The 20,141-nt window shown below is 40.3% G+C and overlaps 1 protein-coding gene across 1 annotated transcript; it reads right to left on the minus strand.

Annotated features, from left to right (window-relative positions):
• Nucleotides 1–7,820: 7,820 nt before the first annotated feature.
• DYNLT3 (dynein light chain Tctex-type 3) lies at nucleotides 7,821–18,575 on the minus strand. Its single transcript, XM_065901079.1, has 6 exons — nucleotides 18,470–18,575; nucleotides 15,979–16,020; nucleotides 10,718–10,841; nucleotides 9,982–10,059; nucleotides 9,098–9,685; nucleotides 7,821–9,022 (listed from the first exon to the last, which is right to left on the minus strand). Exons 1-5 carry the CDS (start codon nucleotides 18,497–18,499, stop codon nucleotides 9,609–9,611), a joined length of 351 nt encoding a protein of 116 aa, XP_065757151.1. The 5' UTR covers nucleotides 18,500–18,575; the 3' UTR covers nucleotides 7,821–9,022; nucleotides 9,098–9,608.
• Between the last annotated feature and the right edge of the window lie 1,566 nt (nucleotides 18,576–20,141).

The following is a 20,141-nucleotide window of genomic DNA, read 5'->3' on the forward strand; positions in this document are numbered from 1 at the left end:
AAGGGGATAAGATAGGGAGCAAGGGGCTTGTTAAGCTTTTGTTATATGGCAAAGCTTTGCATAAAAAATGCATTCATGTATTGTGTAAATTACATTTTTAAAAGTAATGTATAATTGTTTAACTGTTTCTAACCATATAATACATAAAGTGAAATGTGATACTTCCCCTTTTCTTCTCCGTAATTTCTCTCTTCCCCTATTGGTGGACATTTTAGTTGCTTTCTTCTGTTTGTTTAATTTGCTTTTACAAATAGTATTGCAAGGAAAATGTTTGTTTTTATCCATTCTTGTTATTATTTCTGTTGTATAGATGTTAAGAACTGTGTTCGTGGGATATAACACTTAAAAAACTGATAGATGTTGCCAGAGTGCCCTCCCAAAAGAGCATACTGATTCACAGACCAGCAGTTCTGTGGTAACTCTCTAGTTAGTACTATCAAGGGTGCAAGAATAATAGCTGCTCCCAGACATACTGCCTTGGCCTTAAGGCCAGACAACAGCTGACTTAATTTTCTTCCCCTTGCCTGTTGACCATGCGTAGAACAATCACAGTGCCCGACCACATCAGGCGAACGGTGGAGGAGACTGGGATAGGGTGGGAGGGGAAGGTAGAGGCTGGTAGACCATGAAATTGAGGCAGACTAATGACCCATGGGCCACATTAACCCACGGACATGTTTTCTTTGGCCTGTACAAGGTTAGGCTACACACTGTTTAAAAAAAAAAAATCGGAATCAGTGACAAGTGTTAAGGGAGCAGTGCTTCATCCCCACTCATGTTGGGATTTCATATGAAAGGGGTTTCACATGGTTCTCCATGTGGAGAATCATCAATTCACAGAGCATTCCTGATCTTTCTTTACTCTCTCACTCATTCCCGCCTTGGGAAGTGGAGTGGCTTCTTCTTACCTTCCTCTTTATTGATTCATCAGAGAGTATGTTTCTGCTTATGACTGGGTGGTAACTCTAATTCTGGGGGTCAATATTAAAAAGACCAGTTTCCCTCAGTCCCATTCTCCAACGGAAGGGTGATTTTTTTTTAATTAAGATTTTTTTTTATTGAAGTATAGTTGATTTACAACGTTGTATTAGTTTCTGGTGTACAGCAAAGCGATTCAGTTATACATATCCGTATATTTTATATATATATTCTTTTTCATATTCTTTTCCATTATGGTTTATTACAGGATATTGACTAGAGTTCCCTGTGCTATACAGTAGGTCTTTGTTCTTTATCTATTTTCTATATAGTAGTGTATATCTGCTAATCCCAAACTCCTAATTTATCCCTCCCCTACCCTCTTTCTCCTTTGGTAACTATAAGTTTGTTTTCTATGTCTGTAAGTCTGTTTCTGTTTTGTAAATACATTTGTATCATATTTTAGATTCCACATATAAGCGATATCATATGGTATTTGTCTTTCTCAGAAAGGTGATACTTTAAAAAAAATTTTTTTTATTGGAGTATAGTTGTTTTACAATGTTGTGTTAGTTTCTACTGTACAGCAAAGTGGAGTTCCCTGTGCTATACAGCAGGTTCTTATTAGTTATCTATTTTATACATATTAGTGTATACATGTCAGTCCCAATCTCCCAATTCATCCCACCACCCTCCCCCCACTTTCCCCCCTTGGTGTCCATATGTTTGTTCTCTACATCAGTGTCTCTATTCCTGCCTTGCAAACCAGTTAATCTGTACCATTTTTCTAGATTCCACATATCTGCGTTAATATACGATATTTGTTTTTCTCAGAAAGCTGATACTTCGATTTTAACCTGTCTTTCTCCTTGCCTCTTAATTTGTTCAGAACTCAGGAAGGGAAGAGGTGTACTATTTATGAGACCCCCTAGGTCCAAACACCAATGCTGAAAAGAACTGAGGTTTTGAAATTGAGACTTCACACCATGTAAATATGTTACATGGCGAAAGGACTTTGCAGGTGTGATTAAAGATCTTGGGATGGGAGATCATCCTGGGAGGGCCCAATGTAATCACAAGGGTCCTAATAAAGGGAAGGATAGAGGCAGGAGGCTCAGAGTCAAAGGAGGAGATGACAGAAGCAGAGGTCAAAGAGGAGAGATTTGAAATTGCTACATTTCTGGCTTTGAAGATGGAACCACTAACCGAGAAATGTAGGTAACCTCTAGAAGCTAGAAAAGGCAAGATAATGAATGCTCACCTAGAGCCTCCAGAAGGAATGCAGCCCTGCTTAAACTTTGACATTAGTCCAGTAAGACTGTTGTGGACTTTTGACCTCTAACACTTACTGTAAGAGACTAAATTAATGTTGTTTCAGGCCACCAAGTTTAAGCAGCAATAGAAAACTAATACAAAAGTTAACAAGAAAGTAAAGTATTTCTTTTTTTTAAATTGAAGTGTAATTGATTTACAATGTTGTGTTAATTTCTGCTGTACAGCAAAGTGACTCAGTTATGCATTTATACACAGTCTCTATTCTTTTCCTTTACGGTTTATCCCAGGATACTGAATATAGTTCCCGGTGCTATACAGTAGGATCTTGTTGTTTATCCACTCTGTATGTAATAGTTTGCATCTATTAACCCCAAACTCCCACTCTATCCCTTCCCCACTGCCCCTCCCCCTTGGCAACCACAAGTCTGTTCACTATGTCTGTGAGTCCATTTCTGTTTCGTAGATAGGCTCATTTGTGCCATATTTTATATTCCACATATGAGTGATATCATATGGTATTTGTCTTTCTCCTTCTGACTTGAAAGTAAAGTATTTCTTATATCCATATCTATCCCAAACAGGAAAACAGAAACTAGATCAAGATGACTATCTATTTCAGTAATTCCGTGAGAGGATTTCTTTGTGGGAGTGTAGTGGGCATTGTTGATTACTTACCAGCATCCAATAGTCACCTCACCTTTCATACCATGTGACCCAGCAATTACATTCCTAGGCATATACCCGAGAGAGATGAAAACATATGTCCACATAGAAACTTGTTCACAAATGTTCATAGCAGCACTTTTCAGAAGAGTGAAAAATGAGAAATAATCCAAATGTCTACTGACTGATAAACAGATAAATAACTATAAAAAGTACCCTGATTTTTACTGAAATATTTAGCCCTCTTCCATATCTCTGATATACTTTAGGGAACACTAACACTTCTTTGGTCTAAGTGTAATTCTCTCCTTGCTACAGTGAATCATTCAGAAGCTCAAATTTAAGAGAGTCAAGGCACAGAATTTTCCAAATTAAGAGATCAACTCATTACAGAAGAGCTTGGCTTTTCTGGCAACTCACTTTTTCTCTTTTATTATGTCTGTATCCAGTGGTATATCATGGGCAATGGTGGGAGTGGTCTTCCCTGGGTGCAAGCAATAAGAGGGCACATTGTAGAGAATTTATAGACAATAAAACCGACCAAAAGTTGATCTGCTTTTTTATGTTCTTTTATATGAAATTGTCTTTAGTCCATCTTCATTTTTTAAAAATTTATTTATTTTTATTTTATTTATTTTTGGCTGCATTGGATCTTCATTACTGCGTGTGGGCTTTCTCTAGTTGCAGCGAGCGGGAGCTACTCTTCGTTGCGGTGCACAGGCTTCTCATTGCAGTGGCTTCTCTTTGTTGCGGAGCATGGGCGCTAGGTGCGTGGGCTTCAGTAGTTGCAGCACGTGGGCTCAGCAGTTGTGGCCTGCGGCCTCAGTAGTTGTGGCTTGCGGGCTGTAGAGCGCAGGCTCAGTAGTTGTGGCACACGGGCTTAGCTGCTTGGCGGCATGTGGGATCTTCCTGGATCAGGGCTCAAACCCATGTCCCCTGCATTGGCAGACAGATTCTTAACCACTACGCCACCAGGGAAGCCCCCATCTTCATTTTTTAATTGAAAGTTTTATTGATATCATTATAAATTCACATACAGTCATAAAAAATAGTAGAGATAAATCCCCTGTATCCTTTTCCCAATTTCCCCCAATGGAAACATTTTCCAAACCTCTACTGCAATAGCACAACTAGGATATTGACATTGATAAATCCACCCACCTTATTCAGATTTCCCCAATTTTACTGGTACTCGTTTGTGTGTATTTAGTTCTACCCAATTTGATAATGTGTAAGTTTGTGTATCTACCACCAAAGCCAAGACACTGAACAGTTCCAATACCGCAAGGGTTCATGTTGGCTTTTTATAACCACCCCCCTGCCTCCTGCCCCCTTCCCTCCTTCCCCCTCCACTATCTCCAACCTCATTGTTTACACTTTTGTTTTAAACACGTCATATAAATGGAATCATACAGTATTCTTTTAGGATTGGCTTTTTCACTCAGCATAATTCTCTGGAGATGCATACAACTTCTTGTGTGTGTGTGTTTTCTGAGTAATAGTCCACGTATGTACCACAGTTTGTTAAACCATTCACCCATTGATGGTCAAAGTGGTTTCCAGTTTTTTGCTGTTACTAATCACACTGCTATGAACGTTTGTGTACAGGTTTTTGTTCTGTTTTTTATCACCCTATGCTGGTGATTCTAAGCCATCTACCAGACCATTCCCATCAACCAGCTCCCCGCCTAATACACCACTCTCTCTGCCACATTTGCTGCTGACACCATTCTCAACACTGCTGCTGGTGTCGCTGGTACTGGAAGTTTGGTCTGTCTTCCCTGGATTGGAGGGTGGTAGCGAGGGGAGAGGGCAGCTGTGATGACAGTTCTGCTAATAAGAAAACCTGCATGAGTCCTTGACGAGACTTCTGCTTTTCTTTTTATCTCCCCCCCGTTTTCTCCCATTGAATAATGCTCTCCTTATTCTCTGATCCAAAATTCAGAGAGAACTATCAATACTTTGCTTGGCTTAATGTATCCCAGCCACCTTATGGATTAAAAATCAATCTATGGATAAACCATCATTGGGTCAGGTGCTCATGCCTAGTGCAATATGTAGCCATTCCTGGGTAAAGAACATCTACTTCCCCAAACTGTGGGGCAGGGTCATTTCATCTGTGGGCTGTGCAGTTTCGTGTGCGTGTGTGTGTGTGTGTGAGTGATTTCTAAGAGGAGGCATTGAATGGGCGACTGCCATGTCCAGTATGCATGGATGATTCTCTGGGTAGAATAGAGTCCATCCTAGCCACAAGAAAAGCAAAAATCAGTAAATAACAAAACATTAACCTTTTTATAATAACGTTCCTTTAACTAAGGTTGTAAAATGAACTCCAAGATAATAAGATATAAAATTATCTGTAAACTTGTGAAAAGTTAGGTGATATACATCAAAAAAGGAATACTTTAGTTTTGGAGAAGTTGATTTGTAGCCCTTCTTTCTTTTAATAAGGAGAGTATAGGTTTGGTTTACTGGTAAGGTCTCTGAGTCCAAGATAATGAAACATAACATATAAAAGTGCTTTGTGTTCCATTGTTTATAACTGAGAACAACAAAAAGAAAAAAGTTCTCAAATTATTAAGGTATAATTTTTTAAGTGGCTAGGAAACACCTCTTACTCTAATACAGGGGTTGTTAAACTATGACCAGCCTGCCACCTGTTTTTGTAAATAAAGTTTTATTGGAACACAGTCGTGCCCATTCATTTACATACTGTCCTGGGCTGTTTTCAAACTACAACAGCATACTTGAGTAGTTGCAAAGGCCTATAATGTCTCAGATATTTACTTTTTGGCCCTTTACAGAACAAGTTTGCTTTAATTTAATTATTCAGAGACCCCCTACTCTAATCCTCATCATTTTGGGAGGTATTCTATATGAGCATTAACCGTGAAAGCCTATGTTAGCTCATGCAGCTTAATCCAAATTCCTAGCCTACAAAATTACAGGTTAAGAAAAGGTTGGTACATGATACAATCTTAATTTTCACTAGGGATGAAAATAACAGAACTTTCATTAAGTAATAATGCTGCCTCATTTAAAACTCTGCCTTGAGAAACCCAGACTGAAATATCTCGAGTTAGAAGTGGGCATACATAAAAATATCTAAAAAGACACAGCGTTCAGTAAAATAAAAAGGTTTATTTTGGCATGAAGAAAGTTGAATATACATTACTGGATAAGCCCAGGCATCAAATTCCCTGACCTGGTTAGGCAGAACTGCAAAGAAACCTCTCCGTATAGGCTTCACCGTTAAAGCAGCCCAGAGTGGGGATAGTTGCCCACGTTTTGTGTCCTATAGGGAAGATACATACCATCCCGGTGGTACTGTGAGTGTCTGTACAAAGTTCCCGCTTCATCTCTGAGATCCTTAGAAACCATTTTGGGAAGAGATACTCTTTATGAAGCAGTTAGGGGCCATCTCTAATTAGGCCTGGATTGTCAATATATCCTACATATCCAAGGATGACATGGGGTGACATTGACTGGGACCACAGTGAGAAATACGGGATTTGCAATTAGACAAGGTGGGCTAGAATCTCCTGGACCAGTGAGGTTAATGTATATTGATGGTGGCTATCTAAATCTTGTAAAGGCTGAATGCTTAAGATCCTTTTATAGGGAATTTAGTAAATATGCAAAGGTCAGTTTGACTGAATTATTAGACATTGAAACTATAAGCCTCTTTAGCCACAAGTACAGCTCCACCTTCTAGATTATAAAACAAGTTCCCCTTGGGTAGACTGTAGCACATGGAGTGAAATTTTCAATTCATCTCTCAAACTTTGCTTTGGTGTCTGCTATAAAAAGCACCTAGTTCCAGGCTTCCCTGGTGGCGCAGTGGTTGAGAGTCCGCCTGCCGATGCAGGGGACGCGGGTTCATGCCCCGGTCTGGGAAGATCCCACATTCCGCGGAGCGGCTGGGCCCGTGAGCCATGGCCGCTGAGCCTGTGCGTCCGGAGCCTGTGCTCCACAACGGGAGAGGCCGCAACAGTGAGAGGCCTGCATACCGCAAAAAAATAATAGTAAAAAAATAAAAGACCTAGTTCCTTTGCTACAAAAAAAATCACAGATTTTTCTCCCGCTTTTAAAAAACTGTTATCAAGGATAGACAAGGTTTTTTTACTCAAGCTTTAAAAATATAATCCGCAGCATCGTAAGATTACCTTAAAAATGTGATGATGACTGTAGGTGGTGAAAAATGCTTTCAGTGACTCATAATTAGATAACACCCAACGTGGAAAGAAGAGCAAAAATACTTTTTACCACAGGAAATGTAATGAGATGTTGCCATCATTTAGGGCTGTATACAGGTACTTTACAAACATAAAATTATAGCTTTACAAAAATCCGAGTTAGTACTTACATCTGAATACCCTAATTTTACATACTTAAAGTCCTTAATTAAAAACAAAAAAAACAGCTACAACTCAATTGCAAGTTGACAAATAGGACAAAATTCCTTGCCAAAAAATAGTTATTAAAGCTAATAAATAGTTATATAATATATTTTATACTGCCTTTTTTTTTTTTGGCGGTACGAGGGCCTCTCACTGTTGTGGCCTCTCCCGTTGCGGAGCACAGGATCCGGACGCGCAGGCTCAGCGGCCATGGCTCACGGGCCCAGCCGCTCCGTGGCATGTGGGATCTTCCCGGACCGGGGCACGAACCCGCATCCCCTGCATCGGCAGGTGGACTCTCAACCACTGCGCCACCAGGGAAGCCCATATACTGCTTTTTAAAATAACTTTTTGTTAAAAATAATAAAAGGCATGAAATAGGAGCTGTTATTTATGTTGTAATGGTCAACACTGGGTTCGGGTTGCTATTTTAATGGCATTTATTCTGTACAATGTATCTATGTGGTCTGACATTCATTTCTCTTCCTCATTCCTGTTATTTAGAATTTCTTAAAGACAATGCCATTTCTTTAACTATTCAGTGAACATCCAGAAGCAAACGTACAGTGCAGGAAGATAATCTTTATTACATTTTAACTAGAAACAGAACAGATAGCAAGTTCACGAGGTATTTTTGATTATTATTCTTTTAAAATCAGGCTTCAATAACAATAATCAAAAGCAAGCCTTAACTGCACAGATGTATTTTGGTCACTATTATAATCTTCAAGGCACAAAAGCCAGCAGCGTAAACTAACATAAAGGTAATGACTGATAAATTTTGACGTGCCCAAAATGTAGATCACTGCATTAAACTCCATCCTTGTATTTTCTTCATGTTCTTCTTACACACTGAACAATTATTATTACTCAGCAGAATATCAAACATGCACATAGTATTCCTAGAAGAGTACTGTCTTAATATTGTCAACACTAAGCTTTTCTTTCCCCCCAGAATTCAATGGATCATGGTTCCACTCCCTATATATATTAGTGTTAGTGGTAATATGCAAAATTGAGTTTGTTTTCAAGGTTAAATAGCAAATTGACTTCGCATTTGGTGGCCAGCTGTGTACTCTAATTTTTCATCTTTTATTTTCTTAATAAATTTGACTATATTTCATAAGCCCTGAGATATTCGGTAACCTGCTAATGATTGTATACGTTTTACACTTTACCCCACTCAATTTGAACCTCACATAATAAGTATTTAAAGTTATTTACAGATGATTGTAACTAAAGCAATGACAAAATTTACTACTTGTATATTATACTGCTAATAAGGCCTTTAACTAAGAGTTGCATATTTTATGCATTTTTTTGCTTGTTAGGAGCAATTCTTAAAATTACATCTATAATTCTGTCAGCAATAAGTGCTTTTCATTTGCTTACTTCTACCTGGATAACCAGATTCACTTTTTTCCTCTCTTGTAAAACAACTCTTTTTTTTTTTCTTCCCAAACATAAATGTCAGTTGTCCAACTGAATAGGTACCAAAAGAAACTTAGAATTTGAACAACATATTGATAACTATAATTAGCAGAGAAATAGCTCATAACAGACATTCAGTAAACGTTTGTAACACATGGAATGAATGAAGTGTAAGGCAGCTGTTAGAGTCATATACTTTTCATCATACACTGTAACTAATTTTGTTTACCTAGGAAATTCAGGTTACCTGATTTAATTCACCTTCAAGTGTAAATAAGAATTTGAAATTTAAAAAGCTGATTTAAGGGAATTCTCTGGCGGTCCAGTGGTTAGGACTCTGCACTTTCACTGCCAAGGGCGCGAGTTTAATCCCTGGTCAGGGAACTAAGAACCCACAAGCTGCGTGGCACGGCCAAAAAAAAAAAAGAATGGAATTACTTTCCACTAAATCATATGTACAACTAAGAAGGAGAAATAAAAAACTAAGAAGTGTTAACTAATTATTATCATTTTCTCCACATTTACCCTTGCAGTATTTTTGTTCATATATTTATCCCTGTTAACTTTTCTAGCTGAAAGAGAATTTAATTATCTGAATGGTTTTCCCCATCTTCTTAGGCACATATTATTAGTGAAAAGCCGGTGTAAATGTAAGGTCGTATTTCCATGTCATGCCATATTTCTGGATTTGTTTTTTTGCTAATGTTGAGGTTTTCCTATTTAAATGATGCTGTATGGAATATGAGATAATCTGCCAACTGCCTATGAGACTGCTTGCTTGCACTATTCAGTTTTTGTTGATAGTTTTGAAGCATATTGCACACTTGTCATCTAGCACACGAATAAGTAACTGTTACTCTTTTTAGAAAGGATACAGTGACAAATTCTTGTTAATGGTTTTGGCCGAACATTTTTAGCCTGTTACAGGACAATAGCAATGGCAAAGACATTGACAATACAGTTCATGGTTCGGTTTTCCCATCTTACAGTACAGGTTCCTGAAAACACACAACAAAAGGACTTTGAAATACCAGAAAAACATCAGAATTACCAGGAAAAAAAAAAATATATATATATACATTTTTCATAGGTTTTAACATCACATTTCCTGCAATCTGTTAAATCTTCATATTTCCTATTTGTCTGACGGCATACTTGTCACTAGGTACAAAGCAATTCTGTTGATAAAGTCTTGTGGGAATTTAATTAGAGATAAATAAGGATTCGATAACAAGTACACTATTTGACTTTGCTAGAAGTTGGATTTTGTTTGAATCAGCTTAACGTCTCTTACCATCAGACGTGGTGTCCCAAAAACATGAGCTGGCTGTGTGAAAGCCATATGCACTCCTCTGGACCACCGCACAGGTCACTAAACATAAAGTTGCACGGTAAGAACACTTACAAACGAAGGAAAACGTATCTAAGTGTTTGAGTTCGGAGCTCTAAAAGCTATAAAAATAACAGAAAACAAAGCATTCAGCGAATGGACTAGAAAAAAATAAGTCTCTTATCTTGATTATTTACCAGCACGATTCTGACCCCACTGGGTCCAGTCTGTTTGCTGCCCAGTGCCATAACCAATGGTGACGGCACTGCAGGAAAAATCTGGGCGAAATTATGTGCCTTGTCCCATGGGCATAATTCAGACACAAAAACAAAGAAAATATTCCACTTCACAAGTATTGTGTGGCACTTCACAGCCCTACACGTAAGGAGGCATGGCACTAATGAAAGGAAGACAGTAGGGCTGAGGGAATTTCACTGAAGATAACCGATGCAAATGTAAAAGATGATGCTACCAAGACAAGTAGATGGTTGGCAGGAGCTCACACTGCTTTTGAGTTGTGAAAGATCTCCATCTTTTAGGTATTATCACAGATTATTTTTGTGATGAATAAGTCAGAAGTCCTTCACCCCCTATTAGTATCCAACTTGAGTGTCTATCATTCATTTACATTCTGTAAATTCAGAGAAAAACCACAGGAACAAAGGTGAGTAAACTAGTGAAGAAGGACACCGATACTTACCAATATACTTATAAGCTTTTCCCAACTTAACCAGATGTGCTAAGGATTGTTCCACTATGCTTGCGGTCCATTGGTTGATGTTGTTATGATTATAATCTTCACCTCCCAAGACCCCATCTATACACTAAAAGGGCAGAGGACAATTAAACAAAGTTTACACATATCACAACAAAAAATTTATTCAAAACATAAAATACACTTATAACCTAATAAAACATCTTACAAGATATGCATCTGTTAAGTATTTATTATGCATCATCTCTAACTGTTGTAGAATTTTCAAAGCATTTCCGCATGTGTCATCTCACTCTATGAGACATTACAGGCCATATAAAGATAAATGTGACATGGCCTCTACTGTAAAGAACTTAACGGTCTAGCACAGAAGATAATAAAAGAACTCTGTAATACAAGGAAGACTAATCAAGGGTGGTAAGTCATGTCACAAAAGGATCATGGGGGGTGGTGGAGATTTTAAAAGGGTGATATCAATTGGTTAAAGAATGGCTTTGAAACAGCTGGGATTTGAACTAGGTTTCAGATGCTAGAAACAAAGGATGAGACCAACTTAATATATTTCTCATGTCCAATAATTATATCCTATTTCATATTATGTAACTGCTTAGCTATCAAACAATAAGCACACCTGCCACTAAAAGTAAATCATCAACAAACGCTAGTTTTTAGGCACTCTAGAAAGAGAAAGTTAATTTTCCACGGTGTTTACGTGCATCCACTTCTGATACTTGATTAAGAGTACCGGTTTAGTATCACAGTCTTAGGTTTTAAGGTCACCTCAGCCACCCCTGTGTGACCTTCTACAAGTGACTTAATCTCTTGAAACCCCTTATTTTCCTAATCTTTAAAGTAGGGATAACAGCCTCATCAAGTTGTTGTGAGGATGGGGTGAGATAAGGAAAGCCGTGTGCTCAAACACAGTGACTGCCACAGAGTAAACACATAAGTAATGACAGATATTATTACATCATTATAATTATTGCTGCTGTTATCTTATTTTTTCCAGTTTTATTGAGATATAATTGACATACAACATTGTGTCAGTTTAAGGTGTACAATGTGATGATTTGACACGTTATATTGTGAAATGATTGCCACAATAAGGTTAGTTAACACATTCACTCCCTCACATACTTACCTTTTGTTTGTGTGTGTGTGTGTGTGTGTGTGTGTGTATTGAGAACATTTAAAATCTACTTTCAGCAACCTTCAAGTATACAATACAGTACTGTTAACTATAATTATCATGGTGTATATTAGATCCTCAGAACTTATTCATCTTATAACTAGAAGTTTGTACCCTTTGACCGACATTTTCCCCACCCCATGGCAACCACCATTCTACTCTGTTTCTATGAGTTTGGATTTTTTTAGATTCCACATATTGGTCCGATCATACAGTGTTTGTCTTTCTCTGACTTATTTTGCTGCTATTATTTTTTTATTCAAGTGATAGAGCCTGGAGAATAAAGCACTCATTCAATTCATTTATAGAATCCAGCTTAGTAAGACAGACACACACGTGCACGTGTGCAGCTTTCATTTACTACAACTGGACTATAGTAGAGGCACTAATTAATATGGAATCTTAAGCTGAATAGTATAAACTCTTCACTAATCATAAAATGCAAAAAGAGAAATTAAATTTCGAGGGGTTGAAGAAAGTAACAACGTGCCTCAAATTACTCTTCTAGAATGTAACACGAAGAGTTAGGAGGGTCAGTGGCCCAAGGATCACGGGGACAAAGATTTAATCCTGACTTTAACATACCCAAGCTGACGGCCTTTGGGAAACCTCTTCCTCTCCCTAGACTGCTGTACCTTGATGGGAAACTACCAGCCCTTGTTTACTTTCAGGTTATCTAATAGGACTGCTTCAAGTTCTGCTCCAAACAACAGAAATATCAGGGGCCTGTGGATGCCACTGTAAATAGCCCTGCTAATTACTATTAATTAACATTTAGCCTTCTTCATTACCACTTAACCAGGAGGCCCACTAGATAATGAGGTCCTTAACCTGCTCTGTATTCCCAGGGCCAAACTCAGAACTCGGGCACCGAGCAGGCACTCAATACATGTTTGTTGTTGAAGTAATACTGGCTTTGATATACTCTCTGGGCATCCTGAATCAAATATACTTTAGATTAAGCTCCAAGTTAATTCCAGTTGTAACTCACCTTTTATATGAAAATTTGTGGGCAAATTCTATTACTGACAATAAATAAAACATGCATATCACCAGTAAGTGAGTGGCTCTAAGACTTCAGCAGGAAAAATATATTAGCATAGGGGCTCAGAGGAAGGACTCTAAGAAAATAAGGAGATCAGCAAAAGATAAGAAAAACAGAAATGCCTGCTGAAACTGTATAATCATTGGGGAAGTGCTGAAATGTTTTCAAATAGCTCTCTCTCTCGCTCTCTCGCTCTCTCTCTCTCTCTCTCCCCCTCTCCCTCTCTCCCTCTCCCTCTCCCCCCCCAACCCCCCCCCCCACCCCTCACCTTTCAAATACCTCAATGGCAAAGACAGTTGGCTCATGGGAAGAGAGGGGGAGGGAAGAGGATACACAGGTACCTGAAAGCCAGCTGTGGCAAACCTGAGATGTCTTTCGAGTCTCATATTTTATATGAAAATTTCAAATGAAGCTTGCTTTTGACTCCATAATGTATCAGTTTGTTTTCATTTGAAAATGGTGTTAAATTATTTATATTACTTAACTCCCCCTTGCAAGTATGGAAGTAAAATTGATGCTCTAAAATGCACCCAGTGGGGACTTCCCTGATGGTCCAGCGGTTGAGAATCCATCTTGCAATGCAGGCGACACCGGTTCGATCCCTGGTCGGGGAACTAAGATCCCACATGCCGCGGGGCGACTAAGCCCGCGCGCCACAATGAAAGATCCCACGTGCCGCAACTAAGACCCGACACAGCCTAAGTAAATAAATAAATTTTTTTAAATAAAAAAAAATGTACCCAGTGGCTTCTAGGACCTCCCAGCCACTACTCAATATGGGTATCTCATTTTAAGAAGCATGGTTCTTTTAACTGAACAAACCATCAAAGTAACCCATGCACGTGGGTTTAAAAATCCAACAGAACAGAAGAGCTTACAATGAAAAATAAGAATCCCCTCCCCACCCTTTCCCATCCCCAGCCCCCTTCCACAGAAGAAACACTTTTAGGGTACAACTGTTTTTTTCTCTCTTAAGGGTCACTCACATATCTAAATAATGTTTATATCACTATTTCTTGATTTATGAATTCTAGACAACATCCCTAGAGCTCCTGCTATGACAGATGAAAATTTAGTTCCCTAGGGCCACCTGCCACCTCCTGCCCCCCCCTCCCCACATCCCTCAATATAATGAATTTGCTATTTTTACTTCAATATATTTACACTATTAGGAGCATGTTTCTTTTCTACTCCGGATGTTTCCTTCCACGTAGAGGATTTTTTCCTTATCATCCCTGGCCTCTCGTCCCACCTGTTATTATTCCTCCCCATGGAGGTGGAGTGAGCTACTGGTTGGTACCTTTCTCATCTGGGAGGGCCAATCTCCCAAATGCCTTGGACTTGGCTATTTGGTTTCTCCTTCCCTCTTCACCCAGACCAACGAAAGGCACCAGCCTGGTTGAGTGTTTCCCTCTGCTGACTCTAACTTTCCCTTGGATGCCTCTTCCAAGGTCTGAACTGAACAGGTAGGGAGTTAGCAAAACAAGCTCCAATCTCCAACTCAGTTTTTATCAATAATAAAGGTGATATTTGGTTATCTTTCTACTAACTCTTTGTTCTTTTCATATGGTTCGTAATGTGGGTAAAGAAGAAGGTACTATTTAAAAGATTCCTCCAATACCCCAGCATCCTTTGCTTCATGTTCTATCCACCAAGGACAGTCTCTCTTGACTTTCCACTTTGAGGCTGTTATCACTCCCCTCCCATGACCTCCATCCCTTCTTCCCCCCCTCCCATTGCCCTCATTTGTGCTTTTGCATTGTCAAGGTATCGAAAACATTTGCATTTTGTTATAATAATGATATATTCCTGGCTACAAAGTTCTAATACATGATTTTGAACTATTAAAATATGGCGGGATTTTCAGGTGCCTATCCAGCTCTCTCAGACCTCAGGTTGATCCTAGTTTTACGAGGCCAGCCCTGGGTGAGTTCCGGGTGAGCTCGTGCCCTAAGCATTCAGGCAGGTAAGGCATCGTCTCAGGACTGAGACGGTGCTCAGTGCCCAGAGGGCAAGCCAATCCAGCCAAGCCTAAAGGTAGTTGGGGCCTGCTGCTAGGACACGGGCCGCAACAGCCATGCCCACAATACAAGCCTACCTTCCGGGCCAGCTTATTTTTTTCTAGGATTTGGCACAGTTAAAAATGACTCAGGACTATTAAAAGTGTTCATAATACCTTACCCACAGTTCGTCTGTATGTGATACCACTAGAATAATTAAAGTTCCTCTGCCAACATTGAGTCCCAAAGAGAACTTCTTGTCTATTTGCCTAACACGAGGACCACATATCATATTTCAAATATTTTTCTGAAGAATTTGATTTACCGTCATATCAGTGTCTAAAAGATATTAAAAGATATTAAGTGATTGCTTTTCCAATCTTTGTGTGTTGTGTGTGCGCGGCCGTGCCATGAGGCATGCAGGATCTTTGTTCCCCGACCAGGGATCGAACCTGTGCCCCCTGCATTGGGAGTGCAGAGTCTTAACAACTGGAAGTCCCTATTTTTCCAGTTATATTGGGCTAAAAAAAAGCATACAATAACCAAAGCAGATATTTCTAGGGTCTTTTATTTACTTGATATATATATATATATATATATATATACACACACACACACATATATATATATGTATGTATATACTATAATTATATGTTTATTATACTATACATATAATTTACCTATATACTTTTAGGGCATTAACATTTAAAATAATATTTGGCCCCATTGGAATAAAAGTTCTTTTATTCAAAAGACAGAGAATCAGTTTAGAAAACAGCAAGCCAGTTTTCTAGATCAATATTTAATTATCCCTTTCAGGGTAAGCCCCAAGATGCCTGACAGCATCCAACACAACAAACATAGAAGCACCCCTATAAAGAATTAGTGAATAAATGTGGAAAATCTTGCTTTAATACTAAGGTTTCTAACTTTGTGCTGAAAGTCAAAACACAGCTTTTTAAAATTTCAACCAATGCATCAATCTTCAAGATGAACAAGATATGTAACTCACCTCTTTAACGATATTGTGGGCTTCATCAGCATTGAAGCCGACCTAAAGACGGAAAGCAAAAGATAAAGTTGTTTTCAATACAGACTTCCTTTTCCTGGTAGCTATGATGCTACACAGAATAACCTAGGCTGGCCTAGACAGGTTTTAGTGACAGGAGACCACAGTGAAAAGGGGCATTAAGTCTACTGAGGCTACTAATCCCACCTTGATCATCTTTAAAATTGCAAAATGCTTTCCCCACCTACCTCCATGGAGATTTTGATTGATTACTTCTGAAGCAGAGCCTGGGCAACTATGTTTTTTTAAAAAGTGCTTTACTCATATAACACTACTATATATAAAACAGATAATCAACAAGGACCTACTGTATAGCACAGGGAATTCTACTCAATACTCTGTAATAATCTATATGGGACAGGAATCTGAAAAAGAATAGATATGTGTATATGTATAACTGAATCACTTTGCTGTACACCTGAAACTAACACAACACTGTAAATCAACTATACTCCAATATAAAATAAAAAATTTTAAATAGATATGGACAGCACAAGAAAAAAAAAGTGCTTTACTGGTGATTCTGAGGAACACCAGAGATTGAGGATCATTGGACTGTAAAGCTCAGGAAATAGGAGGTGGGTATAAGGATGTGTTATCAGTACGCAGGAAATAGTTGCAGCTAAGTGAGAATGAGGGGGAGTGAGAAAAGAATGCTGAATAGATAAGTTTCAAGTTTGTTTTTAACTTATGCTTGGCAAAAATGTGGCTTTTCTGAGTTAAAGGTTATGAAAATACTTGATCATTCCAAATTAATGTCACTTTATAACATATAAATAATATGTTAGACCTATAATCTATATAGACCTATAATATAACAGGTCTGGCAACTTAGTCTTTCCTGTGGAGTGGCTTGATACAATCTTGAGTTAAAAGCAACCATGAATGACAAGGAAATGTCCTAGAGTCAAGAACTAGGCTGCGTGATAAGATTGCAATCTAAACCAAAGCACTTCAGGTAGTACATGATTTGTTTCCATAGAGACGTTTTTAGGTGCTGTATGACATCAGCATGTTTGTAAATCGCACTATACAACAAAACAGTTCAAAAACCAAGTAAATTCTGAAAATAAGTACCATCTTGAGTACAGATTTAAAATATTTTCAACTCATTTAATTACACCAGGTATTCCCCAACAAAGGAATAAAAATACCCTAAATAATCAGAAATATCATGAAAACAGGTGTCACAACTGCCCCTATTAAAATGGTCATTTTACCTTCAAATAAGGTCCTTATCTATTTTCAAAAGTGGTCTACAAATTAAATAGGATGTCCATTCCACTTCAATTTGGAAGGTCACCCGATAATCAGGTTGTACTGGGTGGCCATGGTAACACATGTAATTTTCTTTTTAAATATAGCTATTTAGGGGGTACTGCAGTACAGAACCTCTTAGGAGTCAGCAGACTAGTGCTTCTTGAGGGTGAAATTGCTTGTGCTTCAATTTCTAAAATGAGAACACTTTACCACTAACCTTGAGGTGTGTATGCCACCTGCAGCATAGAAGTAATTAATTTAAATGTGGTCTTAGCTTCTGCAGAAGCCCACATCCTAGAGATGAATGGTTCAGAAGCCCCTTTCAGGGGTCTAATGATACACCATTTTATGCTGCATCTCCACCACGTGCCTGCCTACTTTTATTTCACCGCACCATTCACCTGTGGCTACCACTGGACAGAAGATGTCTTTGTTTATACTGCCCTGTCACGGGTTATCCTGGGATCCAACAGGCCTCATCCTCATCGTGGTTAAAGTGAAGCCAGAGTTGTAGTTGTGTAGTCAGAGGTCTGGGTTCAAATGGAGCATCTGTCATTCCTGGCAGTTCTAACTTTGGGCAAGTCACTTAGCCGCCATGAAAGTCAGAGTCCCCCATCAGTAACAGGAAGATGACAGATGACATCACGGGATTCTGGTGAGGTTTCGGGAAGCCTGAGTCAGTAAGCAAGGGCTCCTTAATCCATAAGGCGCCTCCTTCCAAACCACCCAGACGAGAGGGCCCGGGAGCGGGACCGGCTCTGCCACCAGGGCCTCGCTTGGCGGGGATGCGGCACCTGCTTTGGGGACACCAAGGGGCGGAGGAAGCAGCCAGGAAGACCGGTTCCCGAGGCCCGCCCTGCAGACTGGCGGCTCCCTCCACCCCATCCCTACCCCACGCACCCCGAGTCAGGCCTTCCACCCCTCGGCCCCGACCCCACTGCCAGCCCCCTGGGCTCCCAGCAGCCCCTGCCACCCCGACTCCCAGCCCACCCTCAGGCCCTCGGGGTGGGGAGCCGAGGATGGGCGGGGCGGATCCCGGGCCCCGAGGAGAGGACCCGGGCTCGGAGGACGCCGCACCCCAACTCTCGGGGCCGCCGGGTGCCGGGAGACCACCCGGCCAAGGCTAAGCGCCAAGGCGGACGGGGGTCGCTCGCGGGCGGTGAAGGGGCGGTACCTCGTCGCAGGGGCGATGGTACTCCTCCATGGTGGCGCCAGCTCTCCTAGGGGGCTGAGGGATGGGCAGGTCTAGCTACGCGGCCGCGTACTGGCCCCGGGGAGGCCCCGCCCCCCGGTTATGGCCCGGGGCGTTCCCCACGCAGGCCCCGCCTTTGCGTCACAGCGTTACCACCTTCCTGCCCTCCCCACCCCCGCTCCGACTCCCATCCCACCCTCCCGCAGGATTCCTGCGACTGGAAGTGACTCTCTGTTACCTCCAACCTTTCTGGAAACCAGGGTTGGGTGTTAAAAAGCTGGGATTTGTGCCGGTGTGGGTCAGATGGGGTGCCCTAGTGTCAGTCCGTCTAAACTCTGCAGTGTTTATGAGTGCCCACTGCCATGGTTATTTGCACGTATTCGTGCATCATCATCCAGTAAATAAGTGTAGTGAATGCAATGGTGAACAAGCTGCTTTGATTTGTCTTCTTACTAGCTATGTCACTTGGAAAAATTAACCTCCCACAGCCTCAGTTTTCTCGTATGAAAACAAAATTACACCTATTTCATGGCTGGTTGTGAGGATCAAATGAGATGCTGTATGTACTCCAACTCCTGAAGCAGATGCTCTTACACCCCTCCTCCTCCATGACTATGTAAAAGAAACCAAAAAACAAAAGAACTTTAATTTGTAGGAGAGAAGGTACAACTATACTAAATCAAATTATAAATATTAGCAGAACAACGGTTACCTTTATTTAAAAATTACGAAGTTTCAGATAATCCTAAGGATTTTCTCATTTAAACCCGTGAGAACCCGGCAGGTTTGGTTCTGTTACCATCATCCCATCTTTCAAGATGAAACTGAGGTACAGAGAGTTTATTTGCCAAAGGTCATATATCCAGTAAGTAGTAGAAGAAGGATTTAAACTTAAGGAGGCTGATAGCAGCTAGCAGCACCCAAGTTCTTAATCACTGTATTAGTTTCCTATTGCTGCTGTAACAAATTATCATAAATTTAGTGGCTTAAAGCAGCACAAATTTATTGTTTTACAGTACTAGAGGTCAGAAATCTAAAGTGAGTCTGCAGGAGTACGTTCCCTTTGGAGGCTCGAGAAGAGAATCCATTTCCTTGCCTTTTCCAACTTCTAGAAGCGGCTTACCTTTCAACGGCACAAGTGTCAAACAATTTGGGGACCATGCTTTAAAACCACCATAGCTGGGCTTCCCTGGTGGCGCAGTGGTTGAGAGTCCACCTGCCGATGCAGGGGACATGGGTTCGTGCCCCGATCCGGGAAGATCCCACATGCCGCGGAGCAGCTAGGCCCGTGAGCCATGGCTGCTGAGCCTGCGTGTCCGGAGCCTGTGCTCCGCAACGGGAGAGGCCACAACAGCGAGAGGCCCCCGTAACGCAAAAAAAAAAAAAAAAACAAAAAAACAAAACCCGACCATAGCGTTAGTAGTTAGTATCCTGGTTGCAAGTAACAGAAGATTCAAGTACGATGAGCTGAAATACTAAGGACATTTGTTTTCTGGCATAGCCAGAAATACAGAGGTAGAGATGTTCCACGTTGGTTCAGTTGCTCAACAACTTTTTGGCGTCTCTGTGCTTTCCGTCTTTCCATTCTACTATCCTCAGCATATCAGCAATATTTAGTCATGGCCACACGTGGCTGCAGCAGTTCTGGTATCAC

The sequence above is a fragment of the Phocoena phocoena genome, chromosome X (assembly GCF_963924675.1).
Source record: "Phocoena phocoena chromosome X, mPhoPho1.1, whole genome shotgun sequence".
In the NCBI taxonomy this organism is placed as follows: domain Eukaryota; kingdom Metazoa; phylum Chordata; class Mammalia; order Artiodactyla; family Phocoenidae; genus Phocoena; species Phocoena phocoena.